The sequence below is a fragment of the Brachyistius frenatus genome, unplaced genomic scaffold, assembly GCF_029030835.1.
Source record: "Brachyistius frenatus isolate BFR_SWC_R1_liver_20210118 unplaced genomic scaffold, ASM2903083v1 Contig_50, whole genome shotgun sequence".
Classification (NCBI taxonomy): Eukaryota; Metazoa; Chordata; class Actinopteri; family Embiotocidae; genus Brachyistius; species Brachyistius frenatus.
In genome coordinates, this window is record NW_027210649.1 from 1053110 (window position 1) to 1080432 (window position 27323).

Sequence of the window (27323 nt, forward strand, 5' to 3'; positions counted from 1 at the left end):
GTCCCGGACAATACCTTTTTTCACGGATAAATAGTTCACCCTCATTTTTATATTCATCACAGGTTGTTTTTTTTTTAGAATCAAACATCAAGCTTTTTTTTTTTTTTTTTTTATCAACTAAATTCTGCTCCACCTCCGTGTCTGGAAATCGGACATTTTCTCTGTTCCTGGGCAACATAACGTTACTTGTAAACCGCAGGCTCTGCTACAAATTAAACCAGTTACTACTGTAATGCGGATTTGTGTTTTATATGAGGTAGAAAAAAGCCGACAGTGCAAGCGCAAATCCCATTCAAACAGGTGTGAGGAGCAGAGACGGTCCCAGGTGGCGCATGTTGGTCGGATACGTGGCCATATGAGCACATTGTGAGCATCTTCTGGGCTTCTTTTTTTTAAGGGTTGAGCAACCGGCATCCGAAAATAGTGTTGGCTGTTAGAAAGTAGGTCGATAGGAACTGAGAGTGACGGTTGTTTCCACGCTTTTGTCTGTGTTCTTTGTTGTTTAGCGAGGACTGTGGTTTTTTTTTTTTTTTTTTTTTCATAGCCTACCCTTGTGTGGAGCGTTTTACGCACAGGTGGGAGATACCCGCTCAGCATAGGACAGCCCCCCTCTCTGCTCCTCAGCGGATGATGTGAGGAAGTGACATTTTTCACCGCTGCGGTTCGGGACAGCACTGCTCCTCTGCAAACAGGTGTGCTGCTGTCCGGCTCACTTTTACTGGGAAACCACGGGGAGGTAGCGTCCCAAAACCTGAACCAAGCCTCCTGGACGCGGGACAGCGGGCACGAGAGGAGGAAAACCAACCCGCTCAAGTCTGTTCTTTATTAGCCTGGGCTGTTTGAACGGGTTCAGACGTACAGAGGGAGAGGGGGAGCGATGGCAACGAAAAAGGCGTGCGTGGATGCGCCCAAAAGGAGCCGGAGTCCGGTCGTGTTGGAGGCGGAGATGTTCAGTGAATTTCAGGACTGGTGTCTCCGGACTTATGGAGACTCCGGTAAAACAAAGACCGTCACCCGGCGAAAATATAACAAAATCATGCAGACACTATTGCAGAACGACGAGTCGGATGGCGTTTATGTCGACAACAGCCACATCAACGCCAAATTCAAATTTTGGGTGAAGTCTAAAGGATTTCAGGTCGGGACCAACGTTTTGGGAGAGCACAACAAGAAGGGGGCTCCAGGGAAACCCGTTCTATATGTCCCGGTCAAGTCGACGGTAAAGTGTGTGTTGTGTGTGTGTTTTTGTTTGTGTGTGTGTGTGTGTGTGACAGATAGAGAACGTGCGTGTACACGCGCACGAGGTGTCCCGTTGCCACCTATAAGTTGTCATTATTTCGGGCTGCAAGCACGCACCTGTCACATGAATAAAATGACAACTTGTAATGCTTTGTCGTCCCGGCTCGCCCTCATCTTTCCTCATGAAGCCTCACTTTGTCCACATCCCAACCAGAACAGCCCTACTCTCATCCCTTGCTGCCATAGCAACGCCGGTGCCTCCTGGCAATCGCCATTGTAAAAGGTAGTCTATCATGCATAGCCATCTCGCCAGTGAGGTTGAAGCCCTGTCGGCGACACGCTGCCGGGTGCAAAGCACCAAATAATTGACTATTCACAACATTTTGTTTGAACCGTGCTGTTCGGGTCTCGTGTAGCCCGGTATGGTGATGCTGTGCGCGCGCACGTGGATGCAGCGGCATGTTGGTGGGTCGGTTATGTCAGGGTGCTCTGGTGTGCCCGTTGAGGGGACTAGATGTTATTAAAGCCAACTTAAGATGTCAGATCACCTCTCTGCTGCGGGGCTCAGCAGGTTTGATTGTCAGCAATTCATCAAAGGACACGCGCCCTCACTGTCCCATCTGAACCGAGAAACACGGACTGTGGCTGTGTCGGCCACGTTAACGTGTCTTCCTCTGGGAGTGCCAATAAAGGCTTCTCAAACATCTGATCTTTTCATAAAATAGGCTCTCGTGTTGTGGCAGACAGTCTGAGTGTTTGCACCCCACTTTTCATTGTCCTGGGCAGGATGCGGATCGGCTCACAGGCACTCGTTGCTCTGGCAACACCTGTGCAGTCCAGGATAGCCTGCCTCTGCCGCATTTTATTGTGTACGTCCGACATTAACCTTTATAAACCCAACTGTCTCCGGGAGGGACAGATATTAAGATTAATTTGTACATTTACGGGAGCGAGGTAGCTGTGCGTAATTGGTGACCACGTGAGGGGCTGTGGCGGAAACAAAAGGGTCTGCTCGGGACTGATAGCGACGTACGCCCACAGTTACTCAGACTTCACTTCTACGCGGATGTGGGTGATAGGTGGTGATGTTTCTTTAGTAAAAATGGAAGTCGGGTCATCGTCGTCCCGCTGCTGAGGCTGCAGGTGCATCACACTAACGTGCATCGTTATTTATTTTTTTTTTTTCTCTCGGATTACCAAGATAAACATGTGCATGACGAGCTGTCAGCCAGTGCCCCGGCAGCGCTCTTTTTTTGTGCGCGTGCACGTGGGTGCGCGCCCACGTCTATGGTGTTTCGGGCCTGCTGTGCCAGTAAGGAGACAACCACCATTTTAAATAAGAGCCTTCGGGAATAGTCTCACCCCCCCACACCCTCCACCCAACCCCACACCCCCACACCCTCTACCCGCCCTGCTGGGACAGAATCTCTCTGGACCACAAAAAGAAGAAACACATTTGGTGTTAACAAGCTGGAGGAGATATTGGCCCCGATTAGAGGTTGAATCCTTTCATTTTTCGCTGAATAGCACTGATCCCTCCACAGGTGTTTTACCTGTGTGAATGAACAATTTAGATTTAGGCCAACTGCCTTCACAAAACTCCTCTAATCTCTGGTCAATATTATGTTTCCTGTGGGCTAGAGGGCAGGTGTGATCTGTCCCTGCAGGTGCAGATGGTGGCTCAAATGTGTTGTTGATTAGCTTTTGTTTGTGGCTTTTAACCTTTGTTGTTGATGTAAACTCTTAAATGTCCTCTTTCCTAGTATTAGCTGTAATAACATTCTTCAGATCGTCTTTTTGTTGTGTTCTCCGTGAAGTTCCTTTCACGACATCTGAGCTGAAATAACTCTGAGTTAAACCAAAGGAGGCTGAGAAAAGCAAGTGTTTCTGGAAGAAAAAAAAAAGTGTAGTTTACAATTTACTGGAGAGGAGTGCACATGCTCTGTAGCTATAAGGCAGGGGGAAACCTCCCCTTGACTCAGCTCCACTTGGGAAATTTAAACAACAAACAAAACATCAGCCAACACAGGCTGCTTCTAATGATGAGTCAGAAGCCACAAATCAACCAATTTATATGCATGTGACTGTATTAGAAAGCATGATGTTGTTTTCTCAGGCTTGTGTGTTCGTGAGCTTTATAAATAGGATGTCTAAAAAGTGACACGCAAACACGCACACAGTGGTCAGTGGCTGCTCGCAGGGCTGCAGGGCCGGGGGCGTGTCTGGAGCTCGAGCACTGGAAGCCCCGCTGCAGCTGCTCCCAGGGTGTGCCAAGTTTCTGTATGGGGGCAGGCATGGGGCTAAATGACGGGAGGCTGGGTGGGGGTAGGGATGGATGGTGGCTGATGTGCAGACAGAGAGGGTCTCTTCTATGTGTCAGTGAAGCATACAAGGCGGCTTCAGTGTGTGACGGGACAGAAAGGCAGGGCACAGTAGCACAGACCCGGCGTAGATGCCTCCTTTCAAGCCGGACACAGAATTATTTTCTGTCTCGTGTTTTCTGTCCAACCCTCTGTCCTCCGACTCATGTTGTCTCGCCCTGCCACTGCTCGGAGAATCCGGCAGCCCTCAGTGTGGAGATGCAACCTCGTTTAGCTCTCATTATGTCCTGATTAGAGGACGCTACAGAGGAGGAGGGGAGCAGGACCAGAAACAGGCACGAGAGATGCACCACAGAATGGCACACAACACGAGCACAAGCCTCTTCCCGAGTGCAGCCGATTTCAAAAGAAACGCTTAAACGCACTGTGCATTTCCTTTCAGCTGACATGAGCATTGTACTGAAAATGTTGAAATATTGCGAGCTGTTGCTTTTTGTTGCCATGCCAACTGAAATCTGTAAATATCTCTGTTCATTTCTCGCACAAATAGGTTTTGGTGGACAAGTTCTCACATACAGACACTGAAATACCTCGAACAATGTTTTAAAAGTGCTTGAAGGGTCCTCGGGTCATTTAAGAACCCAGAAAACATAAGCTTATGTAAATCTTTGTTTAAACTTGTATGATGTGTCCAAAACCTCTGTTTAACTATCAGACTTAAAGGAATGACCTGAAGCTGTGATGACTGACAGCTGATCGCCAGAAAGTTGGCAGCTACGCCTGCAGGAAACAGAGACAAATGTCCATCACAGTTTGTCTGAGCTCCAGGTGATGTCTTCAGTCTTCTTTTGTCCTACCAACAGTCAAAGATGTTAATTGAAGATCTCAATATTTGCAGATTATTGTCTGTCAATCAGGTAATTATTGCAGCTGCACTGGCAACAATTTTAATAATTGATTAGCTGTCATCTTTCAAACAAAAATAACAAACCTTCTCTGGTTTTTGCGTCTCGAATGTGACAATATCCTGTTTTGTCTTTGGGTTTTGGGATTTTCCTCTGATAAAAGTCCACCCTGGACCTTTTTCAGTATTTTCTGGAATTTTATTGACGAATTGCTGCTTCAATCAATAGCTGCCAGTGCAAATAAACATTAGTTGTAGAGCCATTAAAGTGACAGGACTGGACCAAACTAAACAGGACCACCACACAAAGAGCTTTTCTCCGAGCGGACGATTTATTAATGCTATCAATTTACAAAATAAAGGTTTGTCTCAGGACGTCCCCACCTCGTATAGAAATAACAAATCACGATTCCTAATCTGTCTCGGAAAATGGGCCCTGAATGTTTGTGCCTCGCCGTCAGAAAGGGAAGAGGAACATCATCATTATTATCTGATTAATTAGTCTGCATTTCCCCTGAGAGCCTGTCTTTTGTGGAAGGGCCACAGAGTCAAAAGAATACTGGCCCTATTATTCAGCAGCATTTGCATTAATGTTATTTTTGCATAGTGAATATCCAGTGCTTTTTGTCTGGCCTTTTTTTTTGGGGGGGGGGGGTTGGTTTCATCCCTCTGTGGCAGTGCTTATTAGGAGCAACACATGGGCTCCCACTCCTGGGTTCAAACGGCAAAATGCATCCCAGCCCAAAACAAGAATCAGCCCAGTTGTTCTCGTCTCAAGCGCTGCAGAGGATTTACCTGAGCGACTGTGGTGGATATTGACTTGTTTCCATCATTTTTAGAGCGCTTCTCCGGTGACGTGTCAGTTTGAGTGCAAAGACTCCTCTTTGTTAAACGAGAGTCAGATTTAACGCCTGTTAAGGAACCAAGTTTATGTCCCTGTGTGTTCATTCGGTCATTTCAGACGTTGCCGTGTTACTGTGACTTACTGTAAATGGGAGACGAAATCCATACTGCACGTATGTGGTGGTGTGTGCGTGTATGTGTGCTCGTACAAAGAGGGGGTCGCTGATCGCATGCTCTGTGTTTCCTCCCTTCAGCACCCTCTCTGTTGCCATGGAGAGACAGTTCTTTGCTTTCCCATAGGAGGAGAAATTAACACCATTTTTAACTGGCCCGGGGGCCTCCCCCCTGTGTGGGAGATAGTCTGAGTTGTGTTCTGCATGCACACACACACACACACACACACACACACACACACACACACACACACACACACACACACACACACACACACACACACACACACACACACACACAGAGTCTTTAAGACGGCAATAATCTTCCTACCACACCGCCACTGTCATTTTTAATACCTTCGCAAGGCCAACGTTTAACGAACTGGGACAGTATGATAATAGCTCAGAAATGGCGAAATGGACTCTGGGATGTGATGATGTATGTGCGAGTCATTTCCATACCATTTTGAGTCAGTGACTGGAACATCAACAGTGCCAGTCTCGCGGGGCCGGTGGGACCGTCTGTGTCTCGGGCTCGGTGGGATATTGGAGATGTCACACACTCTATCAAATAATGTTCATCATGGGAGTACGAGAGAGAAGCACACACACACACACACACACACACACACACACACATACATATATACCATGGACGTAGGACAGAGAGGTTGAGCTCAGTGCACCTAATGTGGATTTAATGACGGGGCTTTATGAATTGAAGCGGGGAGGAGAGGACGATAGGGAAAAGAAAAGGAATAAAAGGGGAGGAGGCTTTAGATAAAAAAAAAAAAAAAAAAATTGGGGACACAGAGGAGGTAATAGTCTCTTTTATCCCAGTTTTCCCTCATACAAACCTTTATCTTGTGCTGTCTCCTCTGTGACACACACACACACACACACACACACACACACACACACACACACACACACACACACACACACACACACACACACACACACACACACACACACACACACACACACACACACACACACACACACACAGCAGAAACAGGGATTGTCCCATTTACGTGTCCATTAGCCAGTTGATAGATTTACAGAGGGGAGATGGGACTTTAAAAGATGACCTGTTGTCACATCTGCAGTGAGATAATCTGAGTCATGAGTAATGTTGACACAGCCATCTTTACTCCCTCCTTTCTGGGCGCACACACACACACACACACACACACACACACACACACACACACACACACACACACACACACACACACACACACACACACACACACACACACACACACACACACACACACACACACACACACACACACACACATGCACAGATATAAACACACAGAAAGCACCTGAGCACACATCCCAACTCCCACCACTTAAGCTACTTATTGCGCGGCCACCTTATAAAAATAAAATCTATTTGCTGCTCGACTTTAAAAGTTGAGCGCCGAGCTACATTTTTTTGCATGTGACACTCGTGTTTATCTGCTCGACCATGGAGCTAATTTTCTTGTGTGATGCGTCTCTTCTATCTTTGCCGGCCTGTCTTTGTGACCCAGCTGCTTCCCATGAACCCCCCCCCCCACCTCCTCCTCCTCCTCCTCCTCTTCCTCCTCCTCCTCCTCCTGACCTGCCTGTGTGTAGGACTGCTCCTCTCTCTCCTCAGTGACTCTTCTGCTACAATGTGTGTGTGTGTGCGTTTGCGTGTGCGTGCGTGTGCGTGTGCGTGTGTGTGTGAGACTGCCAGCGGGGGTGGGGGCAGCCGACTCAACCCCTCCAGTCTCCTAGCAACAGAGCGGTTTGGTGCGGGACAGGGGGGAGGCGCAGGGGATGGGGGCTGGTTGTACAGTGACTGGGGAGAGCAAAGTCCTACGGGATTAGAAAGATGGAGAGAAGGAGGAAAAGGAGAAGAAGGAGGGCGAGAGTTTTGCAGTGTTGTCGGCGATTAGGGATGCTGACATGTCTCCTTTGCTCTTTAAAGAGGCACGCTGCTGAAGAGACCAAATATCTACAGCGCGCTGCTCAACAGCTGTTCTCCTCTGAGATGCTCCAGCTACGAGCTCTGCCCGGTAGACATGTACTGCTCTTAAACACACACTGAAAGCACGCTGTCTTTAGAGGTGAATCTTTAACTCCCTGTTGACTTGTGTATGGAAAGTAAAACGTCTCATTTGGTGCAGGAATGCCCGAGAAGGCCTTCAGGTCTCAGGAAGCGCATGTTTTTTACTCGAGGGCTGTGCAAACATAGAGCCGCAATGATTTTGATAGTAGTTGTCGTCATTTTTTTTTTTAAGCACACTTTTTTTTAATTCCAGCCAATTAAATGTGATTATTTGCAGCTTTTTTGGGGGGTTTCTTAAATGTTAGAGAGGCAAAACAAGACATTTGGAAACATAATCTTGGGGTCTAATAAATTATAATGCTCATTTCTCTCACATTTCATACCCTATTTGATAAAGAAAATGATTGTTTGGGCTCAGGTTCAGACTTAAGCAGCAGCTCCTGATGGGTTGCAGTGTTGTGTATGCGTTTCTTTTTTTGGTTCAGGTCAGAGAAAACGCTCCCAGCAGAATACCCAGTGTGTATGTTGGATATTTTGTTGTGGTAGAATTCAGTGGAGGATGCAGCAGCGGTGTGGGTGCACTGCACACCCCACAGTTGTATGAGATTATCCAAATCCAGCGTGAATGGACCCGACACCATTGTCCCAAGCAGCAGCAGCAGCAGCAGCAGCAGGAGCAGCAGCTTCGGCGGCGACGGCGGTGGTGGCGGTGGCGGTGGCGGTGATGTCACCGGGGGAAAAGATGATGATACGTCCAAGTGCGATAGATTACAGCTGTGATGATGAGGCGGAGGATCGCTATTATTCCATTTATTATCATTACATTCGGCCCATGCTGACAGGGGAGAGTGGCTAGAGTGAGAGGGAAAGCGTAAAGGGAGAGGGCCGGATTAAAACAAACCCGCTCTGTGAGCTGGTTTTAGTTGCCATGGCAACGATCATTACCTCGCACTTGGGAGAGCAGGCGCAAAGAGAGAGAAGAGGTGGGGGGTGGGGGGGGGAGGGGGGAAGACGGGACGGAGGTATGGGATGAAGACAGGAGGCAGGAGAGAGGATGCAGTTGGGGGAAAACAAGAAAATGAAATGTCAGATCCCAGGAACTGTGCAGAAATGTCAGCAGAGGGGTGTGTGTGTGTGTGTGTGTGTGTGTGTGTGTGTGTGTGTGTGTGTGTGTGTGTGTGTGTGTGTGTGTGTGTGTGTGGGGGGGGGGTTGATTCCTCGATGCCAGGGGGACAACTTTTTGAACTCAGGACTCTCCTCTCACTCAAACAAGAAAAGATCACACCCTGGCCAGAACCCAATTTCCAGAAAATGTCAGAGCTCGTTTCATATTTGCCTGCAAGAGGTGGACTTCACGGGGTAAAAAAACTAATTAAAACGCCCAAAGCCATTTGTTCCATTTTATGCTTGCCGGGGCACTTTATGTTTGAAATATCAGCAGGTGCGGGAATCTGATGATAAGATCTGGTAGGAAAATGCAAAGTGTTGATTGCACGAAGGCAACGAGGCCATGAAAGAGTTAGAGGAAGAGATGGAGGGAGAAAGGAGAGGAAAGCCCCATGTGGTGCTGTGGATGGAGGCCGTTGTCCTGGCGATCCTACTTCTGTGGTGTGTCACATGACCCTTTGCCCAGCACACCTGCCCGAGAGAAATCAGTGGTAGTTTCTATGGCGACGGGGTCAGCAGTACGGGAGGCAGGATGGCTGCTAGAGGTGGTGGTAGGAGGGACTGTTGGTCTCGTACCGTGTTATTTTTAAACATAGCAAAGATGAAGTGATGGTTGCCGACCCGGCCGGGGCCGAGACTTCTACAGTTAAAGGGGAATTTTAAAGACTGCAGGAAGTGAGCTCTACAGAACAAAGCAGCTTGTTTCAGCTTTTTATTTTTTTGCAATGCTGGTGAGGACAATGTGCAGTGTGTTTGACTGTCTGCAATCACATGATTCATGTGATCCTCCATTTGCAGCTTTAATATCAATGATCTTAGTTGACACACACAAGTTATCTCTGTGAGCCTGAGGCCGGGCCGATCAACTAAACTCCTGTGTCTGCTTGTGTTTCAGTGTTCAGACGGCAATTCGGCCCAAGACAACTCCTCCCTGAAGCGTGTAGCCGTGGTGGAGGACTTTTTCGACATCATCTATGCCATGCACGTGGAGATGGGCGCCGATCCCGGCAGAGCGCCCAAACATGCGGGCCAGAAGAAGACCTACAAAGCGGTGAGTAAACACAGCCAACTACCTGCAAGGTGCAGCTAATCAGTGCTGCTCCTTGTTGATAGTGAGTGGGTTGACGGGAAAACCAGCCAAATCGAGTCAGTACAAAGTCAACAGAACAAGCATCATATTTTATTCCCTCTCGTCTCGTGCGTATCTGTGAGCGTTGTGCCGTGCTGTGGTGTGAAACCGGATCGAGAGCACATCCAGCCCCTGTTGGCCTCAGCTGCAGCACACAAAACTACACATGAAGGGAAATGAGAAGTTGTACACACTGAAATTTGCGAGCTCCAAAAAAACATTTCTTTTGTCCGACTTGCAGGGTGTCCGAATTGTATTTACCAGGTTTAGTGTGCGAACAAATAGTGCTGAGGCTGATGGGAATGTGATTAGGTTTGCAAATATTTGGTCAAAAAGTTCTGGACAAATTTCAAATTTCAACCTGAAGTCTGAGGAACAGCAGCTTCAGTAGGATTCCTCTTCTGGAGAAAATTAACATCTTACAAAAATCAGTAGCAATTGATCCACTAACAGGAATTACAGGTGATCACAAGTTGTTCTGTGAACATATAAAACATAAAGAAGCTCATATTGAACTTGTAGGTAACCTGAACATACTCCCATCTACCAGCTTTTTTTCTGTTCCTGTGGTTTTGAAGTCAGTAGCTACTAAAGCTTTTATATTTAAAGCTCACTCCTATCGGAATAACTTACCTATTAATATTGGAGTCATATCATCTATTCACTTGTTCATAAATGCCCTGTCTTCTTATTATAGGAGTTGTAAATGCCCATAATAACACCTATAACTATAACGATAACGATTCTCTGTGGCTTTTGTTGTTTGGTGATATCGCTGTAATCATTGCTTTTCTATGGTTTATGAATCATCCATCTTTGTTTCTTTTTTTACGGAGTACGTTCTCCTGTTTCTGTATGCCTAATTATTTTACGTGTATTATTGTCTGTTTGTTTGTTTGTTTTTGGTCGAGTATGGTATTATTATCTTGTAATGTTTGTATCCTTTTGTTTGAATGTCTTGGATTGTGTTTGCGTATTTTGTATGTTAAGGACCCCCTTGAAAAGGAGACGGTTCATATCAAGGAGTTATTCTTGATAAGGAACTTCCAACCAATCAGGTTCATTAGATTTTGTACAAACGCTCATGGTTCCCAGAGGATGAATCCCACTGACTTTGGTGATCCAATGACTTTTCCTCTAGCGCCACCAGCAGGTCAAAGCTTTCAGCCTCAACATCACTTTGATTTGTTTGAATTGTAAAATATGCTAACATGCTAAATCTGCTTAATGTCAGCTTGTTATCAAATTGTGGTTAACATTTAGCACCGAGCACAGCCTAAAAGAACTGCTTGCATGTTTGCAAACTCTTTGTTTAGTTTTAAAATGTTTACATGACACCGTTTCCAAAACAGAATACAAGTTTTCATTGTAGAGATATCCAGAAATACAGCCATGAGTAGGTGGTGACGTGATTTTTTTATTTTTATTTTTCTGTCCGTGTCTCTTGTTTAATCTGCTTTTCGTTTACCTGAACGTTTGTCCGACAAAGCTCTTGGAAACATTGCATGAATAAACACATCATGTTTGGGAGCCTTTAAATATCAGCATTCTGCCAACCTGTCCTCATCCTTTGTGTGAAAAGTGGCCCACAGCTGGAGGAGGCTTAAAATAATCCCAGTGTGATCATTTTATTTGAGAATGAGAGGCCCTAAAGTGAGGTCAGGTGTCTTTTAGGTGTCCCAAGCTGTTGAAGGGCCCCGTGACTGAAGTCAGGAGCGCCGGTGATTGACAGTTGTTTTTCTTTTGTTTGGTCGGTGAAAAGCTCTAACATTATACATTATGTTAGCTCTGGGAACATAATGTATAATGTTTTGCATCAGGAGTTACCAAGGGAACAGGCGATCACTTTTACCAGGAAAAGAAAGTACTTGTGCTCAAACCTGAGAGATTTTTATTTTTTAGTCACGGTATTAATGTCTGAAGAACAAAGGCAGTCGAGAGTTTATGTGGCAGACTGAGGTGTGGTCTCCGGTCGTGTGTGTGTGGTGTCCTGACACAACAAGGGGCTTTGTTTGCAGCTTTAGAGGTGCAGACGCAGCATTGTGGCGGGGGGTTAGCGAGACTTTGGTACCCCCCATATCCTCCCACCCTAGGAATTAAAAAAAAAAAAAAAAAAGTCATAGAGCCAATTCCTCGTGCCCTGTAGAGAGGTCCTGTCACGTCTCATAGAGTTTACCCTTTTGAGGAGGCAGCATCACTGGGGCAGGGCATAATATGGAACTGTCACTGTGGCCTTCTGGGAGGTGTACGCTCCTCTGGGTGGCCTTTCCCTCTCAGCTGCCTCAAGGGGCCATGGCGGGTGAGGGTGGGGTGAGGAGGAGAGGGGGGGGAGGGGTTGGTGGGCAAAGGGGGATGGTGGGCACCCCCACTGCCTCTCCATGGTCACGTGAAGGTCGCATTTTACAGGGAAACGCCAGAGGGGGTCGAGGAGGGGAGGGTGGCATAGCAGTGGAGACAAACAAGAGGAGGGAAGGCCGAGCGCCAGAGAGAGAGAGAGAGAGAGAGAGAGAGAGAGGTGTGTGGATGTTAGCCGGCTGCACCTGAGAGAGCGGGAAGAGAAAGGAAACGGGAAAAGATTTGAACCACACTTGTGTGTTGAGGTATCAAAGCAGGAGTATGTGGAGGGCTGCAGCTGGAATTAGGCCATGCAAAAGCACCAGCGATCGCCCAGAGGGAGGATTCCTCCTCGTGCCATGTCGAGATAACACATAATCACTGACCCCAAACTTTCACACGTGCCGCGGCACAATACAAAATAAAATACCTGCACGCCGCTTGAGTTCAGCCACAGCCTGAGCCAAATCTGCTGCCATTTCTTGCCATAACCCAGTGTCCTCTGCTCACTTCCCCCCGGCACAGATAGCAGAGACCTACGCCTTCCTGCCCAGAGAGGCGGTGACTCGGTTCCTAATGAGCTGTGGAGAGTGTCAGAAGAGGATGCACATTAACCCCAGCACCGCGGAGTTCAAAGGTAAAGCCACACATCCGACCCGCAGCCGGCTCCTTCATTCTGCAGACATCATTAACTGATAGTCTATTTTTGAGATCAACCTTTAAGAGTTGTTAATGCTCACATCCTTTGACATACATGACATGGAAAAGGATTAATTACTTCATTGCAGGAGACGGTACGAACCAATCAATCTTTCACTACAACAGGCAGATATTTGTGTTGTCATTCATAGGAATATTGATTTTTTTTTTTTTGTCACGTGAAATAGAGATGTTGGTGTTTTTTCTTGTGAATAACAGACACTAAGTTCTCCATTGTCCTGTCACACACTAAATATGAGCCGATGTGATCTGAGGTGTTTTTACTTTTGAAGAGTTTTCTGAATTGAAGCCTCATTAATAAAACATATGTGTTCATCCATCACCAACATGATGTAACAAAGACTCAAGAGGGCCGGTTCTCTGGGATTGTGTGGAGCCCCCTATGGTGGAGCCTGTAAAATGGTCCCAGAGTTCCTCTAGTGGTCGGACTGGAGACTGCAGACAGCTGCCAGAACACATTGTTTGATTTCAGGTGTTACGTATAGCAGAGGTTTGGATTTCAGCCGGCTGCAGGATATTAAAACGTTTCTTAAAGAACTAGTTTGTGTGATTAGCTCAGATCTTTTCTTTTTTTTTTTTTTTACAGAAGAATCAAATAAAGGAGGAAAAGTAACACACAAAACAGGAAGTTGTTTTTTATTATTATTATTATTATTATTATTATTATTATTGTGGCTGATTTGTCCTACAATTTGCACCAAATGCACTTCCTGTCAAAGTCATTACTCAATCAAATCTCAACAAACAGACATGAAACACATACTTTTTGATTCAGTGTGACATAAACTTTCTGAGGATATAATTGTCTCCAATGTCCACAGTGAATAAACGTCCATTAATCCACTCATAGAAAAAGAGAATACAGAACTTGCTTTAAATTTTAAGTGCTCAAATCTTTTACTTCATAAATAGCACTATATACAAATATTTTGTTCACTAGTTAAAGTCCTGCATTCAAAATTTACCTTCATGAAATATATTTAAGTAGAGTTTTTAGCAAAAAACAACAACAATCTAAAGCCAGAGTGATGTTTCAATAAACAAGCAGTAGTAAATGCTTGGTTCTTTATAGCCTACTGAGGATTAAGAAGAATTAAATGGAAATATTCAAGTAAACAACCTCAAAGTTTATTCTCAGGTGAAATGCAGAGTAAATGTGATGTGTTACTTTGAATCATCTGCTTGTCTCTATATTTATTAGGCACTAAATTGTATGTTTTTTGTTTGTTGTTTTTTTTTGTCAGAAAATGACAGACCGACCTCGCTGGTCCCGGACCTCATCGATTACAACATGCCTCTTACTGCCACCTACCTGAAACAAATGAAACTGCAGTGCATGACTGCCACTGAAAGGGTAAGTGCCTCTCTCTCTCTCTGCAAGTGGATATTTATGAAGTGTGGACATAAATTCAAGCTGCCCTGATTAATTAGAAAAGTCTGCCACTGTTAAAATCTCCTCATTCACCGTAACTGTATTCATACTGATGGGACGGGTCATGTGATTGTTTTCTTTTGAAGCTGTGGGGGAAGACGCTTTGTGCAGGCAAAATAGGGCGTCCTTCCTCTCAACTCTTAATTAGTTTTTAAACAATCGGAGCAGGCCCCCTGCTGGGAGGAGGAGCCCAGTGTGAACCGAGGATTAGCGAAGCTTCTGAACCGAGTGACGTCATGTGCGAGACCACTCCCAATGTGTGGCTGTGGCAGAAGCACTCAGGAACTGCTGCCACTAAAGTGCAGGGAGCGGTACTTGATGATGATAATGTAGACCTCACTCACGCATAATTAGGATTATCCGGAACAATGACCCAGACTGTGAATCGCGGGTGAGTACAAGATAACAAATGCTCAGGCTGTTGGCCGCATCTGTGCACCGACTGACTATGAACAGGCCAATAATTTAATAATTATCCATCACACAGGGGTTACTTCAGTGTTGTAGGAGACTTGTAGTAATTTGTTCCATATGCGTGCTGCTCTGGTTTGGAGTTCAAAGCAGCAGCTGGTTCAAAATCCAGCAGGTTTGTTCTGTTGACAAAAGCAGATCAGAAGTAAATTCACGGGTGTGTGTTTAGTCTGCTGCCGCTTCGCTTCTCAGCTGTCGGCGTGTTGTTTTGCAGAAGTTTGGAGATTCTTACAAGTCAGCTCTGACTTAGTTTTTAGTAAAGAAATCAACTGCAAACATGATGTTTGAAGGAGAAGTGCTGAAATCACGTTTTTTTTTTTTATCCTTTTTTAACCAGAATATTCTCACTGTTATGCAGTTTTATTATGGTCATTCAGCTTAAGTGGATACTGGCCTAGTTATGCAAACACAAACACAAACATGATCTATTAATCATTTAGTTGGTAAGTTACCAGAAATATTTAGCTTTATGTCATTTTTCAGAGTTTTTGTCCTTATACTCCCAAAGAAAATTAATCTTAGTGCAGCATAAGACAAATCAAAATGGCAAATATTCATGAATGAGAAGCTTAAACTACATAAAATTTTGAAATAGTATTAATTGTTTATGAAAATAACTGCAGATATTTTTTACCTTAGAATCTATTTTTTTTTAGATATCTGAGTGCTTTGCTGTGATTTTATTTTTGTGTAAAGTCAATCATTTCATGAACTGGGCCTCAATTTTTTTTTTTTTTAAAGTAGACCCTCCTCGTCTCTCAATTATATATTTTTGTAAAACAGAGACATCAATCATTCAACAGTTCCAACTATTTGGAAACGTTGTAATTAGAGACTGTCTCTCTCCTCTCCCTCTCTCTCTCTCTTTAATGCAACATGGCTCACTTGGTACCTAATAGAGCTGTCACTGAGCATTTTGGTCGTCCACACCCCCTTTACAAAGGGACCCATGCGTATTCCCTGGGGTTTAGGCCTATTTGTGTGCTCGTGTGGGGGCAATGAGATGACGAGATGCCTTTCTGCTCGGTTCTCGTCTCACAGTGGTCGTCGTGCTCTCTCTGAGTGAGATGCCAGCTGACACGTGACGGCGTGCATGCAGGTGATTCATGTTAGCATGAAGTCGACCGGCCCAGGTCGCTCTGTGGAGCTCAGCTCTGGACTGAGTTGTGAATGTAATTCAAATGTAGTTTGAAGCCAAAGCTCAGGACAGCGTTTTAAATAGTTTGTGGGATTATTCAGGTCCTCTTTTGCTTATCTGTCCCCCTGTGCTTTACTCATGCTCAGGGTCTCTACTATTAAAAATAGTGGAGCTCCAAGAAACATAGTAGTTAACAGAGATGCTCGTGCAGTTCCTCTTTTATTCTGCTGTTTGACGTCACCATGTTTATATATAAAAATAAAAAAAATCTTCATTAAAGGTTGGCTTCACTGTTTTTATAGTCTTAAATGCACCTCTAAAGCAGGATTGGTTGCTGTAATTGTTCCTCCTGGCCGCACAATGAGAGCCCTTGCGAAATAAATGTCTGTGGAAGTGATGGGAGACAAAGTTTACAACCATCATCCTGCAAAAACAAGTGCAGCTGAAGCAAATATGAGCCCTTCCTTTCTGTCTGCTACGTCAACAAAGGAAAAAACACTAAAAGGCATTAAAGACAATATACCTTTGGAAGATGGTCCACTTTATGTATCTAACTCATACTGAAGCTTCATATCAGCTTCCATTGAACATAAAAATGCATTTTAACACCGTATGAATGGATTTTTATCCCTCACTGAAATGGCTCGAGGAGGGGATCTCGTCAGTATTAAGTTTAATTTCCCTTTTACAGCCGACGTAATAAAAGTAATCCTGATTCGCAGTCACACGCTCCTTCTGCTCATTCAGTCTTCTTTCCGAGTCTCACGCTCTCGGCCTGTCACACCGTCCCCCCTGCAGGATGACAGTTCGGTGAGCAGCGAGGACATGAACAATGCTGAGCCCACATGGGTCGCAGCTGAGCAGCCCGCAGTGCCTGAGCCGAGTCCACCGAACGGAGAGAGGGTCAGCCACCCAGCAGCCACCATTAAAGAGGAGGACGGTAAGACGCCACTGAACTACGTCTGCACCGTGCTGCGTGTTGTTTGTATGACGTGCTTTTCTCTCAGCTTTGTTTACGTCTGAAAGTCAAAGGTACTCTCGTTAAACATGGAGGGTGCAGATTGCTGTCATGCAGGAAGCAGCTTGCCTCATTCTTAGCGGACTAGTACGAATAAATCCACTCTTACAGGGGGTGGGACACCAACGTAGCCCAATCTGCTGTGCACCCCTCTCTCTCTCTCTCTCTCTCTCTCTCTCTCTCTCTCTCTCAGGCCTCACAGCTTTAAGAAGTAGGACAAAGGCCGATGTTAACCATCGCAGATTAGACATCACTATAGAAACCATTCAAATCGGGGCAAATTGTTGAAGGGGAGGCTTGATATGTTCCAGTAAACATAGGTGTGGCACATGTAGAGATCATCACAGTCACATCAGGCCATGAACTGGTTTAAAAAGGCTGTAATTTACACACAGCAGGGGATGAAGGCTCCCTTCCCCCGCCAGCCCCTCCTCATCCTCGTATCTTTCGCTCTCTGCTGTAAAAACTACAAAGATTCCCTCCTTTTGCTGTAACTTTTATTTGTCTTGACAGTTGACCCCAATACACACTTCCTTCACAATTTCAAAATGCGGGAAGAGGCAGGAAGTCCCCTCCCCCTGTAACACACCCACTCTGTCGTGAAGTCTGAAATCATGTTTGCTGTAGTAAACAAACACACATTCATGCTAAATGATGACAAACATCCGCACTGCTCATCTCCGCCTCTCCGTCCTCTTCGCTCCCCCTCCTCCAGATGATGACTCCTCGGAGAGCGGCAGCGCCAACGGACTGCCGGCCCTGACCTCCCCGGAGGTGCTGCCCGCGGGTGGGAACCCCCCAGATGGTGGGGCCTCTTATGGGGAGGTGACAGAGAACGGGCTCAGCGCCCCCCTGGACTTCAGCACCACCTCGTCCTCGTCCTCCTCAGAGGACCAGCTGCCGGTCAACCTGAGCGACAGACTGCTGCAGACGGGGAGCTCGCCGCCAAACTTCTACCCCGCAGACCCCAACAGGAAGTACCCCATCAAAACGGAGTACGCCAACAAGGTAACGACAGGAACCTGGCTCCCGATTGATCCGCCTGGTCTTCGTCTATAATCTTTACTTATGGCATTTTGTGTGTTTCTGCGTCGTTTCAGTCCCCTCCTTACAGCTCAGGAAGTTATGACTCTGTGAAAACTGAATTGAGCATGAGCGCCGAGGACTTGACCTCCGGTCGGGCACAGATCATTGACGACGATGACGACGATCACGATGACCACGACGACAGTGACAAGATCAACGATGCCGAGGGAATGGACCCCGAGAGACTCAAAGCCTTCAATGTGAGTGACCGGTCAAAGTGTAGCAGCAGAAGTAAACACGGAGAGGGAGAATACGGCGCAGTGCTGTTGTTATTTACGGACATCAGCCTCCAGCCCAGCTGTTAAATCATGTATTTACACTTTGTGCAGATATTATCCTTATAAATACCAAAGAACAGAAAAAAATTCTCACATCCAAACTTATTTCAAGCACGGCAATTTATCCTTGTGCATTTCTGAGTCTGAAAGAAACCAGCAGAAGTGTAGAATTACAAAAATGCAAACATGAGTGAAGAAGCAAACACCAGAAATATTGACTCCATTTTCATCGCTCCTGTTTTCATCACCTCCCCCTCCCTCGTTATCCTCTCCTCCCTTCTGGCTTCCCTTTCCTCTCTTTTGTTTCCACTCTCACACACTCCCCCCCATCCCCTCCCTCCCTCCTACCCTCCCTCCCCCCCTACATTTTTCTGCTCTACATCCCCTCTCTCCCCTCCCCCTCTCTCCGTCTCCGTCAGATGTTTGTGCGTCTGTTCGTGGATGAGAATCTGGACCGCATGGTGCCCATCTCCAAACAGCCCAAGGAGAAGATCCAGGCCATCATCGAGTCGTGTAGCCGCCAGTTCCCAGAGTTTCAGGAGCGCTCCCGCAAGCGCATCCGCACCTACCTCAAATCCTGTCGCCGCATGAAAAAAGGCGGTTTTGAGGTACTAAGCGCCCCCGGTCAAAAATGTTTTGTGAATAATTCCAACATTGACTCATAAATCAGCTCAAAATATTCACATTTGTGATGCAAAACTCTCGCTGACCTGCTGCCAGATACGACCAACGCCTCCTCACCTCACCTCTGCCATGGCTGAGAACATCCTCGCTGCCGCCTGCGAGAGCGAAACCCGAAATGCTGCCAAGAGGATGCGGCTCGATGTCTACCAAGCAGCGGTAAATGTCTTGGCAGTTGGTGTTTGTGAATCTGCCCAGCAGGGTTTTGGGGAATGTGCTCGGCTGGCTACGCATCATTAACAGCAAACCGCACAACATAAACGCCGATATTCTGCCCAAACAAGAAAACGTTTCACTTTTCGCAGGACGAGCCCGCCTCTGCTGACAAAACCAACTCGAGAGACCCGGCCTCTGTAGCCCCGTCAGCGTTCGCCATTTCCAGTGCAGCTTTTGCCCAAGACCAGCTCTACACCAACGGAGGCCTCAACTACAACCTGCGGGGTTACGGGACCGTCGCCAGCAACCAGCAGAACTCTGGTGCTGCACAAACCAACGGTGAGTCGCCTTTATCTGTCTGAAGCAATGAAATGATGAGGTTCAAAAGAGACATGGTAATGCCGGGTGTTTAAAAGAAAATTAGATTTAACACGCTGCTCGTGTGATTAAAGGATCGGTACACAGGAATTAATATTTACTTACGCAGCTGTGGAGGTTTACTGTATGCACCAATAGCAGTTTTTAATCTGTGCGGGTTTTGAGGTATCCATCTTATTTTTTGGGATCTCATAGGGCTGAAAAATGTAATTAAGATTACAGCCCGAAACATTAAGTGTAATTAATACAAATTGACTGTGTACGTTATTGGACTAAAACACAGTACCAACTAATACATATATGCTGTGATTTATCAACACTGCAGGTCTTGACGGCAACACAATGAGGATAGCCAGTAGAAATATCGTTTCTTTATGTGTTTAGTGTACTTATTAAATACTATATGGGACATTTTGATTTTACTTTGGTACCAGCAGAAGGACAATCACAGCTGGTTTATGAACTCTTATAATGGCTGGTTCCTCTGCCTGTGATCAACATGCAAAACCTGCAACCTGCAAGATTAGCCTCTACAGGCTGTTAGCATATATATGAGAATTTGGAAATTACATGTAAGCAATTTCCCTTCTAATTGCTTTTGATCTGCATTAAGAAACCTCGAGATGGAGAGCACTTGTTTGCAGCTTTACGTCTGCCTATCTTTTCCATCCAAGGAATACAAAATTGAAATATAACACGTTTCCAGGGTTTAGTCATATATAGTAGTGACTGATCCTCCCTTCTTTAAACGTTGCATCTTTGTTCTCCATGCCTAGAGGTATGTGTTGGTACGCACACTAACATTTTTAATTTGGATTTCAGGCTGTAATCTAGGGTGTTGCTCATTTACAAAATGCAACAGCTCCGTCTTTTTAAAGAAACGTTGTCTCTTTCAGACTCCACAGAACACATCAGCAGTTTTCAACTTGCATTTTCATCATTTCCTTCTTTTATTTCACCTCTTCAATTCAGATTTCCCCTTCGAGCTTACATTTGACACTTTCCTGCCTTTTGTCTTCCCACAAGTCCCACAACTGTCCGTGTTCATATTTACTTCATCTTCTTTTAGTGCTTGCACATAAATTGTCTCCTCAGCAACTACAGCGCCAGCAGTTTCAGTATTTCATTGAGTTTAAATGTCTCACAGCAGCATTTCAGCAACAAGATCGTTGAAGTTTTGTCTTTGGGGAGGCAGCAGATATATCAACACCAAACTGTCATATATATAGCTTTAGTATATATTTAATTGAGAGAGGATGTTTTTTTGTAATTTTTGTGTGCAGAACTCTATGTTCCTTCGGGATACAGAGCTCCTCTGTAGGACAGTGCTGATGCATTTAGTCTGATGTCCAAACATAAAGACATTTTTCATGGTAAAGCTGTTGCTGTGTTCCTTAAATCCACTTGGTTTCCCCCACAGGTCCCACAGATCTGAGTATGAAGTCCGTCGCGCCCAACTCCACCTCCTCCAGCTCCAACAGTCATGGTCAGGGAGGCGGCGGCGGCGGCGCTTCGGCCCAGCTCAGCCCTCCGGAGGTGACAGCGGTGAGGCAGCTTATCGCGGGGTACCGGGAGTCGGCGGCCTTCTTGCTCCGCTCAGCAGACGAGCTGGAAAACCTGATCCTGCAGCAGAACTGAGTCCGAGCCAAACCGTGCCAACGCCCTCCTCCTCCTCCTCACCCCCTCCCTCCTACACCCTCTCCCCCTCGGCCTGTCCATCTCTGTCACACACGTTTGGGCAGACTTTCACGTAACAAAGACACAGTTGCACACGAGTGATGCTGCGGCGCACAGTGGGTCCTGTAGGTACGTTACCTTTACTTATTCCCACACGTTTCTGTATTCGGACGGGCCACAACATATCACAGGCTGACAAAATGTTTATTTATGCATTTGGTTCACTTTGACCTTAGTGCCCTGTTATCTGTAGCCATTCATCCCATTCAGTTCATTTTACCACCTGAACCTCCATTCGTCTCAGGAAGCGATGATCTATGTGAGAAAACGATGTGCACTGGGACACAGACTGAGGTGTTGGATTAGATTAACCACCGGGAAGCCAAATCAGCTCTTTTGCGCAGATGTTTGGGACAAATGAATTGTGGAATAGCAGCAGCATGACGTCTCTATTTTTACATTCATGCAAAATATGCTGTACAGTGGCAGGATCTGATCGCGTCGTCTGAATCGAGTCATTTCTAAATGAGATAGACCGGAGATGAATCGCTGCTAAAAGACGTGGCAGCCCGCCACTGACCTGTTAACCTCAACAGCTGCTGTCGGATGTGCTGACTCACAGACACGCAAAAAAACAAACACAAAAAAGTAGGGAAAGTAAAACAACAACATGACAGAGTTTGACAGTTCTCACCTGTAAAAGTCTGACAGGAACAGATCCATCAACGTTCGGTCGAAATGATACCTCGGTTGTGCTCAGTTTCCAGACACTTAGGCATGTGGTTACTAAGAGACAAAGACTCATCACCCAGCGCGACTTTATTTTCACTTATTTTATTATGAATATTTCTATCACGGGCAGTTTCTCATTACCTAAAGGGAAGGAGGCTTTTAAGAAGTCTGGGTATGCAAATTGAGGTCACAGACACCTGTCAGGGACAAAACAAAAGGAGATTAATATATTGTTTAGACTCTTGGTTTATGACCAGTACAACTGGAAACTTGGAAAAAGGTGCAATATTGAATACACTCAGTAATGGTGTGCTTACTGAAATGACCTGCTGAAGCATTTTAAGGCGTTTTAAGAGGGTACAACTTCATCACAATCCTCTCCTGTTGTGACTGTCAAGTTGTTAAAAAAAAAAGAAAAAAAAGAAATGATATCTCATGCAGCATTGTAGCCAATTTCAATGTTGTTGTTTGTTGTGAATACTGATCTTTATCGCTAACCTCATGACTGAGGCAATTTCCTGTATCGGGATCAGTCCTCTGTAGTGACAAAAAGGAAATGGGACCTGGCAGAAAAATGAGACTTAATGTTGCACGTCTTTTTTTTTTTTTAACTTTTTTTTTTATACTTTAAAGTGATTTGGGGTTATTTCTGTGAAGGAAATGTTCCGTGAGTATTCTTGAAGATTTATTAAAAAGTGCACATAGAGCTCGCATGCATCCATTACTGTACTGACAGTCACGTGAATGCAGCGTACTGGATGCAGTGTGAGCTGCTCAGACAAAAGAAACTCCCTCGTCCATCCGTCCGTCCGTCCGTGTCGTCCGTCCATCCGTGTCGTCCCGCTCCGACCTCAGCGGTTTCAAACCCTGAATCACGTCTCCACTTTTCCTCATTCACACAACGTCTGAAAACACACTGTTTGAAAAGAAGCAAGAGACAATCTTTGAAAAAGATGTGATCGCATCACAGTTTACTCACCCAGCTTTCTGCTATGGTGTGTGTGTGTGTGTGTGTGTGTGTGTGTGTGTGTGTGTGTGTGTGTGTGTGTGTGTGTGTGCGTGTGTGTGTGTGCGCGTGCGTATGTGTGGTCTGAGGACACGCAAGAGTACTCAAAGCAGATCTAGAGCACAGTCTCACAACTTTTAATGGTGATTCACTCGGCACAAAAACAGTTGTGTAAGTGTGTTTAATTTTTTGTTTTCCCTTTTTGTTGTTGATGATATAAGTGTTGGTGTTGACAGTGTGTGTTTCTGTTTGTGTGTAAGTGGAGTGACCCAGTTTGTACAACATCAATCTGTGAAGATTTAATTCAGTCGGCTGAAACATTCCAAACAATGACAATGACTCTTCAAGCAGCCAGAAAGTGGCTCGCACCTTATTGATTTGTCAAAGTTTAGAGAGATATATTTCTGTATTTATCGCAGATCTTATCAAATGTATCATTAATCCGTCCGCCATCAGTTTCTCACCACCACCAGGCCAGTCTAGAGTTGGACGTGCATGTCCGAAATGACCATTTCACATTTCATTACCATGCCATGATTGGGCTGCATTGCATTTACATTTAAATTCTATTATCTATTGCAAGTTTGGAAGCACTTTATAGCTCAGGATTAAGGTAACCCAACACAGTGATTTGAGTGTGTCTTTACCTCATTTGGAGTATCAGCTTCAGTTCGAACATACAGAGAACTGATTATGACAAAGGACAATTTGACACGACTCACAATCAGAGGCAGTTTTAATCTAGAAAATAATACCGGCTCCTTTATCGGAGCTCAGGTTGAACTCATCAGTGATCAGTGTGCACGATGAGGGGGGTTTCATAACGGAGGCTCAGAGAAGCAGAGCTTGTTGTGGCAAAGTCTGTGTTACATTAGTCTGACAAACCGAACGCGGATAGATTTGTTTCATAGGTTTGAGCGTCTGAGACGTCGGGCGTCGTTTTTATTAGTTCTCAGTGAAGAAATTGGGGGTACAGGAGCAGCGTCTGTTGAGAAAAAGCAACACAATAAAGATATTACAGCAACAAATCAAAATGCTATAAAGTAAAGGAAAACTTGTCAGCTCAGTCTGTTGCTCTGCTTTGATTCTAGTAACGACATTAAGAGTTTAAATCTGGCAAAAAAGTACATTTCCAACCTGTCCTCATCCCAGGGTGTCCAACACTGCCGTTTACTCACAGCCAGCTGGTGTATCGTTCATACACACAAGGTGCCTTACGGTTAAGCACCAAAACCCACGTGGTTAGGTTTAGCAGAAAATCGTGGTTTGAGTCAAATCTTGACGTAAGTATGGCACATCAAGTAAAATACTTACATTACGTTAGTGTAATTAAAGCGCTGTGTTTGTTCCACATCACCCAGGTGGTCACCATGCCGATGCCGAAGCGCACTTTGTGTGTCGTATTTAACACCCTGAGAATGAGAACAGATTGAAGTTTCTTTGTGTAATCCTTTTTTGAAATTTATTACATAAATATTGATGTATCGGAAGCAACATACTCTTAACCAACTGTTTATATAGAAATGTATTGTAGAGCGAGACGATTAGTATGTTTTGAGACATGACGTGAAATTAATGTGACAATATAAAAGCCAACAGAAAATTATGGCCCAAATCTGAAGCTCCTCTCAGATTTATAGTGAGTTTCAGGTCATTGTTTAACTGTCCAACTACAACTTACCTGCCTCAAAGTGGCTTTTTAAGCTGCATCAGACAGCTGTTTTCAATTAAAATTTCTAAAAGAAACAAAAACCACAGAAAACTATCTGTTCAGCAGCAAACATCAGACAGACATGAGCATATGGTGGAGTTACATAGGCTGATGTTTCCCTCAGGATTTGGTAGAGAACAAAAAAGAGCTAAAAGAGGACTTCAATTGTTCAAGTCAGACTTAAAACAGACTTTTCCACCTTGCTGAAATACACCCAACTTGCTCCATGTTGCTTTATGAAACGCCCCTCCGCGCACAAACAGACGTAATCGTAGATGTACGTGGGACGCCTGTCCTCACACATGTCTTCCTCGTCTCCTCCAACCTGCTCGTTTGTTACTGTAGCCATAGCGGATCCTCTTACACTTCACGTTGAACTCGGTTGAAGAGTTGAAATCTTTTCCCATTTTCACAACCAAACATGTGCTTGCAGATCGATGTTCTGTCTCAAGTCGACGCTGAGCACCATTTTAGCTGTGTGCTGGAGTTACTGTGATCAACGGCAACCACTTGTTGTCATGTTGTTGTTTTGTTTTGTTTTTTCCTAATGATGCCCAATGGATTTTCTCTTTGTATTGACTGGACAATGTATTCTATTGGTGTTGATTAAAAATGCCCTGGTAGCTTGTGGATTGCTAAAGTGGTCAGATAAATGTACTGTATAGCTGTACAAAGAGTGATAAAAGATGTTTTAAACCTTTCTTTTTTCTGTGGGTACAGCACTGTTTAAAAAAAAAAAAATCAAAGTGGTTTTAGCCTTTGCCTGTTTTAACTTATCATTTGGTGGTGGTCTGTATTACTTCTATTGTTATTTATATTATTTCAATTGTTGCCTCTCCTGCACTGATCAGAGACTGTAGCTCTGTGCAGGGGGTTGTACTGTAAACCTGTGTGAAGCTTTGTATTTTCCCCTCTGGTTTTGGACTCAGTGAAAGTGTGATGTTTACATGTACAGTTTTTCAGAATACTTTGTTTTTTTTCTGTTTTATTCAGGCGACTTTTTTTTCTTCTTCTTTTTCTTTTTCCTCACCTTATCTTTCCCCTAATCTGTGTACATTTGCCCAGATATTTTCCTTTCTGTTGTTTCATTGCATCAACTGCAGACGTGACCTCTTTGACGACTCGGTCACATGGTCAGAGTGTGCCGTGACAACTGGCTGTGGTCGGCTCGGCGTTGTGGTGGCTTCCAGCATTTTAAAAGGTAATATTAAGTACAAGGGAGCTTCACAACTTCTCAAAGTGGACCAGCAAAGTTTCACTAAGGATTAAGACTACTTTAATCAACTGTTTTGAAATACTATTGTGGCCTAAATGGAGAACGGTGGGGCGTAAAGGTACATTTATTATACTACATTAAGTGCTCATAATCTTTTAATATCCTGGCCGTGTTGTCAGGGAAAACTCCTTGTCCTTAACCCCACTGGTGCCCTGAAAGGTACACTTTGACCTGTTGTAATATCTCCTCGGTAACATAAAAGCCATTCCCCTCTCCTGGCCTTTTAAGGGGAACCCATAAACCTCAGGAAATACTGAATCTCCAAGTTTAGTTTTTATCCACTGATTTCTTCTGAAATGAGATTTAAGTCTCTTAACGAAAACCATTAACATTTATATGAGATGTCTATTGTTTTGTACATTTATCATTGTGATTTAAAAGTGGAGCTTTTTCCAGTACCTGTGACTTAATATTTTGATTTTTTTTTTTGGAGTGTTTATAGGTATGGATATTTATTATTATATGTGAAACTACAAAAAGACAAAAGAAAAGGTTGAACCTGTTTCATTTGTATGTTTCATGCAAAACTGTCCAGGTGAGATTCTCTCTGCCTCTTACATATCACTAATGAGGGACCTGTGTTTGTTTGGAAATAGCGCTTTTTCAGTGTTGCATCAACGCTATGGAAAAAAAAAAAAGAGTAAAAAAAAACAAAAAAAAACACCAGTGGTTTACCAACAGCAGAGTTGCAAGGCTCTCCTCTTCTCCTGAGATGTCAGTAATTGAATAAAATAGTGCGATGAGCTATCAAACTGAGCCCGGCCTCATGGTTTCCTTTTTTCTGTCATTTTTGCACACATAATGGTAACCGATTGACAACGAGAACGCACCGGTGACTCAACACAAAATTCACTTCATTATGTATTCACTGTATTGTGCACAAGAGGGCAGAAGAGTCACAGAAAGCAGTGAGGTAAGTTATGAACAGTGTCAATAATTTGCAGATGTCACAAACTGAAACACAATCTACATGTAGCACAACACACACAACCATTCACATTATAATAATTAAAATCATCCCTATAATGGGAAGGCCTTTATGAAATGCAATTAAACCACCCAGTAAATATAAGCGGAAATGCTACTACCTGATGCATCAGTAAACATAATCTAATAATATGGTTGCTTTTACTTCTATACTTTATCTTGCTACTAATAAACACTTTTACTCAAGTAAAAGTTTGAATGCAAACGTTTTAACCTGTGTGTGTTTACAGTGTGGTTTTACTTAAGTCAACACATTAGCCCGACTGCTAATTTAATGACTAATAAGAAAAAGATTAAAATATTTTTCTTTAACGAGGACATAAAACTATTGTAAAGCCTATTACTGTAGTGTTTCCCGTAGGACTGTAAGAACATTGTATGTAAAACCTTAACATGATAGGTGTTCTCCATCTTAGTTTAAC

At 44.5% G+C, this 27323-nt stretch overlaps 1 protein-coding gene across 1 annotated transcript; it reads left to right on the forward strand.

The window, feature by feature from the left end:
• The first annotated feature begins 412 nt into the window (after window positions 1–412).
• Window positions 413–26663, forward strand: LOC138624252 (nucleolar protein 4-like). The gene is made up of 11 exons (XM_069704256.1): window positions 413–1219; window positions 9587–9742; window positions 12680–12791; window positions 14119–14228; window positions 16714–16855; window positions 17649–17941; window positions 18034–18219; window positions 18717–18905; window positions 19018–19137; window positions 19284–19473; window positions 20933–26663. Exons 1-11 carry the CDS (start codon window positions 878–880, stop codon window positions 21148–21150), a joined length of 2058 nt encoding a protein of 685 aa, XP_069560357.1. The 5' UTR covers window positions 413–877; the 3' UTR covers window positions 21151–26663.
• The last annotated feature ends 660 nt before the right edge of the window (window positions 26664–27323 follow it).

Bases quoted from the DNA above. Each gene is read 5' to 3' on its own strand.
- LOC138624252 (XM_069704256.1), top strand. From the start codon at position 878: ATGGCAACGAAAAAGGCGTGCGTGGATGCGCCCAAAAGGAGCCGGAGT. The intron at 17,942-18,033 runs GTAACGACAGGA...GCGTCGTTTCAG, and splicing joins AAACGGAGTACGCCAACAAG to TCCCCTCCTTACAGCTCAGG. The intron at 19,138-19,283 runs GTAAATGTCTTG...CACTTTTCGCAG, and splicing joins TCGATGTCTACCAAGCAGCG to GACGAGCCCGCCTCTGCTGA.